The 10,920-nt window shown below is 39.8% G+C and overlaps 1 protein-coding gene across 1 annotated transcript; it reads right to left on the reverse strand.

Annotated features, from left to right (window-relative positions):
• Positions 1–3,911: 3,911 nt before the first annotated feature.
• Positions 3,912–7,814, reverse strand: LOC135462534 (fibrinogen-like protein A). Its single transcript, XM_064739760.1, has 3 exons — positions 7,632–7,814; positions 6,605–6,704; positions 3,912–4,417 (listed from the first exon to the last, which is right to left on the reverse strand). Exons 1-3 carry the CDS (start codon positions 7,812–7,814, stop codon positions 3,912–3,914), a joined length of 789 nt encoding a protein of 262 aa, XP_064595830.1.
• Between the last annotated feature and the right edge of the window lie 3,106 nt (positions 7,815–10,920).

The following is a 10,920-nucleotide window of genomic DNA, read 5'->3' on the forward strand; positions in this document are numbered from 1 at the left end:
ATGCTTAAAGGGTACGTATACGCATGGAACTGGTGTTTTTTATTTCTTAATACGGAGTACATGATGCTGCCAATATAACGAAGTACAAAATGCTTCTCAGCTTTTTTTTTCGAGCGTGAAAATGGCGTTGAACTATAGTTTTCTTATTGGCCAGCGCTCATTCCAAAAAATAAAGCAGGAGCCTCTGTGGTCGAGGGGGTTAGCACCCCAGCACTGAGCAATGATTTAGGAGCCGCCAACCAATACGGTCGCTGTGGGTTCAATCTCAGCTTATGCTGGCTTCCTTTCCGGCCGCAAGTGCGGAAAATTTGCCTGTCGAGGGTTTTCCACGGGTTCTGCCCTTATGCCTCCCACTATAATGCTGGCTGCCGTTGTATAAGCGAAATATTCTTGAGTACGGCGCAAAACTCCAATCAAAGAAATAAAGGAAATAAAGTGGCCTGCTGTAATGACGTCAACATTGATAATTGTCACAACAACATAACTTGGGGTAGAACTCGAATAGTAGAGCTTATGTTCATCGATGACGTCATTTCCGAATACTTCCGATCATTGACAGAAAATATGCATAAATTAGAGGGGTTATTAAGAATTATAAAATATGTTTAAAAATGGAAAATTATCGTTCATGTTTTTTTCATATCTTATTTCATACTGCTTAAACCATATTCATTGTTTTATAGCACCTTTTCTTGTCCCCTTTAAGACCTAACTCGAGTCAACCGGGCAGTTGCATTCAGTCCTAAGAGGTCGTGTATGTAAAATAACGACTCGAAACAACTGGAGTTCCTGATTCAATAAACGTGTACTAGTGAACCTTCAAGTGACACGCCAATCAGCGACTGTGATAAAGTGCGCTGAGCTGGGTTGAGTCGTGTCCAAAGCTATCGTGTATGCTAAGTGGGGCGTAGCTGATGAAAATCTGCGATTAGTGGTTATGTTATTGATGCCTAGGATTACCTAGCTGTCAGTTTCATGTCACCGTTGCACTTAAAGTGTTTAAAAGTGTTACGTATTAGTGTTTTGAATATTCTCGATAGATTTAAACTGAAGGACCCCCCCCTCCCCACTCCTTAAGATGACGTGCACGCATCCATACCTTACGCCAGTAACAATGCAACATAATTTTCAACATTCACAAACCCAATGAAGACAGAACTTGTATCAAGAAGACATACACACCAAATAGAAACAAAACAAACACAGCGGTATCACTGCCGCTTCACGGTTAAGCATGCTAACCAAAAGAGAGATAACAGTTCACTGCAGGACGTCGTCTTTGTACGAGCTTCTAGTTATTATAAAAACAGTTTTTGCAGAAAAAACCCTGTTAGGTAACCCTGCATGAAGAGAACTGTTTCAGATGCACATGTGTTCGAACAAAAGACATAAGCGAAAAGAAGAATTTAATTTTACGTAAAGATGTCAGTTGAACCATTTCAGAACTTTTCTTATAATTAAATTAAATTACTAAGCACTTGTCTTCGCGTATTTGGTATCTACTATTTTATCAAATATTAGCTGCCTAAAACGCACTTGTCTAGTATAGAGCCGTTCGTCATTAATAGTTTTGTTTATTTATGTAATGTTTATTTGTTGATATTTTTCGTCGATCTCAAGAATATTTCACTTACTTCGGTCAGCACAAGCTGGACTTAAATTCTCAGCGACCGAATTGGAGAGAGGTTCCTGAGTAATTCTCTGCTCTTGAACCGCCATATGGTCTAGTAGATCATATATATATAAAGGATATATATATATATATATATATATATATATATATATATATATATATATATATATATATATATATATCCTTTCCTGCCTATATTTATTTCCCCTGTACTGTTCCTGAATATTTATTTATTTATTTGATTGGTGTTTTACTCTGTACTCAATAAAATTTCAATTATACGACGTCGGCCAGCATTACTGTGGGAGAAAACCGGGCAGAGCCCGTGGGAAAACCACGACCATCGGCAGGTTGCTGGAAAACCTTCCCACGCACAGCCCTTGAGGAAGCAAACATAAGCTGGACTTGAACTCACAGTGAACGCAAGAGTGAGAGGCTCGTGGGTTATTACACTGCGCTATGGCGCTAAACAATTGAGCCACGGAGGCCCCCAGATATGAGTTACATTTAATCACCATGTGGCAAGCCCTGTTCTATGATTACCGCCAAGAGTGTCTTTCAGTTTGAATTGAATCTGTGTATTTGAATGGCTGTGAAATGAATAAACAATAAATCTTAGTTTATTGCTTAGTGTTTTTATTTCAGAAAGTTTTAGAAACTAAATCTTAATTCGTGCATGCACTTGGTGTTGTAGCTAATTTATTTGTCCGTAGATCCTGGAAAATATGATTGCAAGCCCAAATCCGGCTATTGGTTGTTTTCAGTCAACAGGTTTGTTAGTTAACTGCCGGTGGGCGACGGTTTTCTCCGGTTTCACTGATTTTTTTACTCATAAGCCTGAATCCCGTTGCGTCAGTATAACATTCAGATATAAAGCAGGTACAAAATAATACACGCTAACCAGGCTTTAGTGGATGTGGAACAAACATTATTATTGTAAAATACACGCCTGTACTAAATGGAAATCCCCGTCCATAATTCATATTGAACAAATATACTATATTTATGTTTTCCTGGTTATCTGGCTTAAAAGCTGTTTTAAGGTCCTCCGTGGCTCAGTTGGTTAGCGCGCTAGTGTAGCGCAATGACTCAGAAGTTTCTCACTAATGCGGTTGCTATGAATTCAAGTCTAGCTCATGCTGGTTTCCTCTCCTGCCGTATTTGGGAAGGTCTGACAGCAACTTGCGGATGGTCGTGGGTCCCCCCTCCCCCCAAGCTGTGCCTGGTTACCTCCCGACCATAATGGTTGCAGCCATGGTTTAAGTGTAATATTCTTGAGTACGATCAATCTAGTAAATAAATAAATGAAACCTTTTTTGTAAAGTATTGTTCTCCACCTGTTTGATCTCTCGTATATATGGTTGTACATACACAGACATATACATCTGACCCATGTTAAGGATAGAGTGTTAAATTCGAACCAGTGCTCGCCGCTTCTGGGTTGTGTTGTTAATCAACCATTGTTATCAAGAAAAAACTGAGCACATCGTATTATATAATCAGACCGCTTCGTTGACCTAGTAGTTTGAGCGTCTGCCTCGAAGTCGGGAGACGCAGAATCATATCTGGAGTGGATCATGCCAAAGACTTTGAAAATGGCACTTGATGCTTGTCGTGAAGTAACTGGGTGAGGTGTCATGGCTTGTTTCTTCGGCATGGTACTTCTTTTTCTTTTATCTTTTTTTTTTTACATCAGAACATCCAACTTTTTTTCTTTTAAATACAACATAGAGTTTTGTGTAATTCTGCATGAGTGACATCTAATATTTTGCAATGAACATCACTGAATATGTTTTTGCCTAATTTCCCTTCAGCAGTGGCATTAAGAGGCGTGTAATTTGCTACTACCTATACATTTACACGAACAGTTAGAGTAAAACCTGGCCTGAGTTAAACTGTCAAGAGGCTGTATTTCACCGCTCACGTGTGGCTATTTCTCCATTATCACACTGTCGTCGCCGCCCTGGATTTACTTTCTGTGCTGCAGTATATTAATGTTATTGCATGTTAAATGTGTTGCCAAAACAGCATTTTGAATAATTCTAGATCAGTGACGTCTAACAAATTGCGGTTAACATTACTGCATTTTTTACAAAATAAATAAATCTATAGAATGTATCAAGACAAATTAAGGCCATCATCCATTTCAGGTCACATCTTTTACCACCAAAATTACTTAACTTGATGCATACGGTTTGTCTTTTGACGATACAGTGTCAAAAATGACAATGTTTGAAGACATATATTGAGAAATCTGCAAGGGTCATTTCTTTCAGTCTTAAGACATCTCCTTGTAATAGCTCTTTTTCCGTATTTGCATATATACATTTGCCACGCTGTCATTCCCAAAAGGGTATAACCAGCTGATTCGCGGGAACCCAGATAAAACGAAGGGTCCGTTGAGATTGGCCGCGGTACATAACTCGGCGAACCACCAGCCGGCTTGCATTGTCGCAGAGCAGTTGTTGCTGACGTCGTTGTCAAAGGTGCTGAATGGTTTGCCGTTGATGTTGCGCTGTGGGTCGTTGATCGGTGTCAGGGAGTCCCCGCCAAGCGTTCCGGATCTGTAGGATCCAAGGTGCAGGGCATAGCGCTCACCTTCGCTTCCAACAGATATATGTTCATAATATACATATTTAAATCTGTCGTTGTACCGTTGCACCCCGACTTCCAGTTCGTATATCCCTTGTTTTGTGATCTGGTGCAGGTGGTTGTTGCCAATCCAAAAGTTGTTATAGTGAGTTCCGAACCCTTCTTTATACGCCTGCCAGTTTTGATTAAAGTCTGGAAAAGGTGTCTGCCATCTGGCCCTATACATTATGTAGGTCATCCCACCAAAAGCTTTGTTATTGCAGAAGACCTGGAATGGTTGAGGGGAATCCTCAGGCTGGATGAGAAAGTATTGCCATGCCCCCGCACGATCAGGTTAATTCGAGCTAAGGCAATAAACGGCTCTATAGATGTATTGTAGATAGTAAAGTGTATTATATATTATTATATACAGAAAACGGATCTGTACATATACTATACAGATGCTTTTCACAATTCGGAGAAAATTCTAGGCTTGTGATTGGTCAATCGGCCTTGAATAAGCTCCTGTATTATTAGAACAGACAAAGATACTTTTTGTTGTATATCTTCGAATTCAGGCAGGCCAGCCAAGTGCGACACTTATCTGTATACCTGTGGAGTCAGTGATACTGATTCCGGCAGATAGCATTGCTGGTCGACAATGTACGAGTCAACAATTTTTCCTGCCCTCATTTTCAAAAGAGTAATCATACAGCAGCTAACAACAACAACACGTGGAAAAAACTTTTGGTAACACTTTTTGAAACAATTTGATTGCACACCCTTGAAAATGACTAGCTAGCAGTTCAAAGCGTTCGCGAAAACACAGCGAGTGTTGGTTGAAGTACTGGTATTAATTAAAAAAAAATTGTGCGATATGCTCTTCATTGTAGTGAAACCGGTATACCAGCGTGTACGTATACGGCCTGATATTTCGTCTTGAACATCAATATTTCCACTTGCCTGAAAAGCCTTATACGCACGGAACACACTTGAATAACTTATAATATGAGTGCACACTGCCGTTTTCTGAAAATGGAACCAAGTGTCAGCCAGGTGAACAGTGATAGTGTTGTTATCCTGATAAATGCAGTTTGTGCAGCTCAGAAGAAAGCAATCGCATGGCTTTTTTTTTTCTTTTTTTTTTTTTTTCAACGGCAGGAGCATTCGAGTGTTTAAACAAATCCGGTTTCTTTTTGTTCCATATAGACCACGCTTAGCCAAATAAACTCTTCGCGTTTGCAGCAATGGGTAAACTATTAAGTATTTGGTGGTGCTCGTTCATTTAGCTACGTCATGCGTAAAAGATGCATTTCTGAGTTCTTTTCTCATTTCTAAAAAGAGGAGGTGATTATTTATTTCAAAACGTATATTTATTCTCAAATCCCATTTAGGTATCTCAGTTAAATTATAATGTAAACGTTGATTGAGAACATTGAGTTGTAGAATTATCAAAAGATGTGTGTCGGCTTGCAAATAAACTAGGGGCCTCCGTGGCTCAGTCGGTTAGCGCTCTAGCGCAGCGTAATGACCCAGGAGCCTCTCACCAATTCGGTCGCTGTGAGTTCAAGTCCAGGCTTCCTCTCCGGCCGTAAGTGGGAAGGTCTGCCAGCAACCTGCGGATGGTCATGGGTTTCCCCCGGGCTCTGCCCGGTTTCCACCCACCATAATGCTGGCCGCCGTCGTATAAATGAAATATTCTTGAGTACGGCGTAAAACACCAATCCAAAAAAAAAAAAATCAAATAAACTATTATTATTGGAAATATATAATCAATTGAAAGCAGTTTTTGTTTTTTTCTGACGTACAAGCCAAACAAGTTAAGTGAAAAATTCGTGACCACGACGACATATCAAAAGCAAATATAGAAATGCCGTTCTTAACGGTAGTAATGATTCTCCATAGTCACCACTGGCGCATGTGCAGAATACGGCGTTCACCATCAGAACTATTATGGTTTCAACTAATGAACAGGAAAAACTGTTTTTGTCTGGACTGTATTCCATCAAAGAAAACGTAATTGCTCAAAGCTACATCAGAATTATGTTGAAAAGATCTGAACTGTATAGACGACATAAAATACACGGTTTATAATGGTGTCAGTTCCATGATAAATTTTACCAGTTCATACAGATTTACTTTTAATATTTACGTTTTTGGTGTAAGCAAACCTGCAGACAAAAATAGCTGAATACGACAGCAGCGAATCTTGGAGACTTGGTTGGGAATTCAGGTGATATGACATCTAAGTATATGCCACAATTATCCCCTGATAGATGAAGCTTGCCTTGAATTTGTCGTTCTTCATCTTCATCGCCATTAAACATCTTCATAACACTGACATCATCGGATTCTTATGCCTTACCCTTTATCATTCAAAACTGTACACCAAAGACTTACCTCTCATTATCCGCTGACAGGTGAGGCCGGCATAACTCTCCACACATTTACACCTGTCCTCAGTAGCCAGGTATTCCCCGCCATTCTCACAAGGGGATTCCTGAAAAACAAAAGAAATGCTTGTGGAAAAGTGTAAAACAGAAGTTCCCCCACATGGTAATAGCCTCATAAGATATCAGATGAAAGTTTTACCTTCAGAAGGTGAGAGTTTTTGAAGGCTAACCTGGTACGCGGTGAGGTGCTGTGGATTACCACGGTTCGCTCATAACGTAATCTTGCCATAAACATGTCCACCGTCATAATACAGATTGGAATAAAGCGGAAAAAATAATTGTTTATGTAGGTCATTTTAACATAGCATTTCTTTTGAGCGTTTATATTTTTCTTGAGTATATATGCATATCATGACGGCAATATTGTTTTTGATATTTGTGCATGTTTAAACACTATGCCAGTTTCATTGTATTTTATTATGAAGTAATTGTCCAAGCAATAAGACACGTGTCAATCTGCGAGGTTGGTAACCTTACGTTTTGATCTAGTTTCGATTATTTCATCTGTGATATATGGAGATTTTCACGTGTTGTCCAACTTCAGTTTTCTTGCGGGTTTATGAGTTGTCAAATTCCCGTTGAGTATGGCGTAAAACACCAATCAAATGAACAAACAAATAAATAAATAAATAAATCAAATTCTCGTTCTTCAACTTTTTTTGAAACGATTACTACAGTGATTTACCTATCGATTTACCTGTCACACATTTGTTAATACGTTGGGTCATGAACTAAACAATATTTAATTTCTTGCCGGCGAACACATGGTATAAAAATCTGCTGTCAGTGTGAGACAAGGACAGACTATGTATGTAACCTTCTCTTACCCTTTCGTAGTAACTGCACTGCGATGACGAACGTAAGCTTGAGTGTTTGCTTCTCCTCTTGAAAAGCTCACACCTGACCGGATATTCTTCCCAAATTTCCTGACAGGCATTAAAAGACATGCAAATATCCTGGCTTAGACACCTCACGGAACATTCCAAGGCGGACCTAGTGCCAAATAACTCTTTCACATCTCCAGTCTCTACGGACTCTTTCTTTTGGTTGGAAAAGGATTTGAACCTTGCACCGACATTACTACCCAGAGAGCCCCTCATGGTTCCAGCGAGTAAAGCTGTGCAAAACCAGAGATGTACAGCAGCATAGAGCGTCATCTTGGCTGCTTCCAGGTGAGTTCTTCGTAGAATAGGACTTGGCGGGAGCAAGTCAATTGACAAACACAAAATCCATATACCTTTTTAACAGACGCTTGTTATGAACAATAAATGGAACAACGTCATTCATGTGTCAGTCTGTATGGCATACTTTCATCCGTTGCAGTAACATATAAAGTATACATTATCTTAATATAATACCTGACACATAATCCTCCATTGCTCTGAGCAAAGTCTCTGGCTACACCCAAGCTCAGTCTTCACAACTTAATATCGGGTCTCTGGGACAGGATTATTCTATCCAGAAGGGTTTTACAGAAGGAGTTTGCATTGCTTTTCATGCTTGTCGAGATTTCAATTAGTGTCATATTTGTGTTGTTGCTTGGAGATATCGGTTTTAACTCGAGAGTTTCTACCAGCTACAATGTACCTGACAAAGAGGTTTGCTTTTCTCGAGACATTTCGGTTGTCTTTGTCCATTCGCACAACCTGTATCTGCTGGGTGGAACCTATTTGAGAACGACCTTCTACTTCTGAATAGCATAGATCACAACCCACAACTAAATTCTTGTCTGATAAAGCTTTAAAACGGACTGAAAAGTATGGGAAAAAGTGTATGGCAAAATTCAGACAGATATCGTGTTGATGCTTTTAAGCGGAAGCGCTGGGTTCATGTTTACCAAACGTCTCAACCAAATTACAGTTACAATGATTTGCCCTAGGAAATTGAAAATTCGTACGCCGATTCTCTATCTGAGAACAATTTACCAACCGCAATATAAGTTCATTCTCTGAGGTATACTTTTCCAGCACCAATTTATTGCTTCAGTGATAAGTCGTTCGATAAGTACAATACGAACCCTTGCCAACTGCCTTACACGCTTTCGCAACTTTAAGTAGGCACTAAGTAGACACCCCTCCTAGTCACATTTATAATAATGACACTTTCTGAATAAATCTCTGATTAATGTTATCATTCAACTATGCCTACAAATTTATATGCCGAGTATATTAGTGACACTTTATACAGGCACCCTTTACTCATTCATTTCTATAAAATACAACTTTAGCTTTGCTGTGAAGGTTTGTTTACCTATATGATTGGTGTTTAATGCCGTATTCAAGATTTAAAGAGTGAGTGAGTGAGCGATTGCGGTTTAACGTCGTGCTCAACAATTTTTCAGTCATATGACGACGAAGGAATCCTTATAGTGTATGTGATGTACCTCCTTGTTGCAGGACGGATTTCCACTGCTCTTTTACCGCTCCCCAAGCGGGTGCTCTACCAACTGTGCTATGTGGGCCGGTCAAGATTTGAAGAGAAAGGAAATAAACCTTCTTGGACCGATATGTTAAGCTCTAGCAGGTCCGCTTGTACGCAAGGGCTTGATTTGAACATTTAACCTAAGTCGTTAAGGGAGTGACGGTTGCATCGAGTGAGTTTAACTATCACAGAAATGGAGTGCCATCACGTTTCGTGAAGTAATCGATCCTGTTTCCGTGGCTATAGGCCCATGTTTCTTCTGCAGGCTCTTTCAGATTGGCTTTGTGCATATGGTTGGGGCAGATTCTATATAGGGTGAGTGTCTCCGACCGTACGTGGGAAGGTCTGACAGCAACCTGCAGATGGTCGTGGGTTCCCTGAGCTCTGCCCGGCCCCCGTTGTATAGGTGAAATATTCTTGGGTATGGCGCAAAACACCAATCAAATACATAAATAAATACATAGGGTGATTATGTAAGGTTAACCTAGCCTGTAACCTCTTATGCACGACAGTTCTCATATTTTTGGCCTTGAAGTCATTTATGTATTAGTCATGCTTGCTTTCAAATGTAAACATCCCCTTTCATCATTTTTCCGTTCATCCCCTGTAAGTATTACTACAACATAATATAGCATGTAATGATTTGTACATAGAAAACATAGTATGTATTTATTTGTTTATTTGACTGGTAGGAAACCTGGCAGAACTCGGCGGTAACCCATGGCAATCTGGAGGTTTCTGTCAGACCATCCGAGGTACGGCCATCGAGGAAGTCAGCATTCTTGAGCTGCACTTGTAAGAAGTCCGGAGTGCTGCACGTCTTCAAAAACTCGGCCACATAAGCTTGCATATCGTACTTACATCCGCGTTCAGTCTTTGTAATTTGAAGAGCGCATGACTGGGTTTAGTTCTGTCGTGTAGTGAATCTCCGTCTGGTCAACAGAGATACACCAAACAACGATATTTATAAAAGCGTATAGGGTATGATATATCCCCTGTTTAGTCAATAGGCACACCTGATTTGAACACTAATAAAAACGTATAAGCGTACCCATTTTAGGCACACACAGTACGACACATCGCACAATGTACCTTGACATGAAGCCCGGAGACACACCAGATTTCGACAGTTATAAAAGCGTATAGAATATTAGATGTGCTCCAACTGATCAGCGGAACGCATCAGACCTAGACAGCTATAAAAGCGTATAGGATATTTTATGTGCCAATCTAATCAACAGAGCACATCAGACCTCGACAGTTATAGAAGCGTACAAGATGTTATATGTCCGGCGACAGATAAAGAGAGCACATCAGTTGTCGACAGTTATAAAAACGTGTACACTGTTATATGTCCCAGCTGGGTTTAGAGAGAAACCAGAATATGTCGCCCATAACTTTGGCCAGTATAGACACACCAGATCTCTACAGTTAATAAAGCGTATATAATGTTATATCCTCTATGGGATTAGACTATTATTATTACTTCTGACGTGTTATCTGTCTAGAACATTAGACCATTATTATTACTTCTGACGTGTTATCTCTCTGTGGGATTAGACCATTATTATTACTTCTAATGTGTTATCTGTCTAGGGATTAGGCCGTTATTACTACTTCTGACGTGTTACCTGTCCATAGGATTAGGCTCTTATTACTACTTCCGACGTGCTATCTGTCTTTAGGATTAGACCAGTATTTCTACCTCCGAAAATTTATCTGTGTAGGGGATTACACTATAAGTATTACTTCTGATGTGATATCTGTCTAGAAAATTAGACCATTATTATTACTTCTGACGTGTTATCCGTCTATTGGATTAGGCTGTTATTACCATTGGTG

This window comes from Liolophura sinensis, chromosome 2, assembly GCF_032854445.1.
Source record: "Liolophura sinensis isolate JHLJ2023 chromosome 2, CUHK_Ljap_v2, whole genome shotgun sequence".
In the NCBI taxonomy this organism is placed as follows: Eukaryota; Metazoa; Mollusca; class Polyplacophora; order Chitonida; family Chitonidae; genus Liolophura; species Liolophura sinensis.

What these genes read in the sequence shown, in the direction of transcription:
- LOC135462534 (XM_064739760.1), bottom strand. Translation starts at nt 7,814, where the DNA reads ATGACGCTCTATGCTGCTGTACATCTCTGGTTTTGCACAGCTTTACTC. An exon ending in GGTCCGCCTTGGAATGTTCC is followed by an intron (nt 6,705 to 7,631) that starts GTGAGGTGTCTA and finishes TTTGTTTTTCAG; the next exon opens with GAATCCCCTTGTGAGAATGG. An exon ending in CTGTCAGCGGATAATGAGAG is followed by an intron (nt 4,418 to 6,604) that starts GTAAGTCTTTGG and finishes CACCTTTTCCAG; the next exon opens with ACTTTAATCAAAACTGGCAG.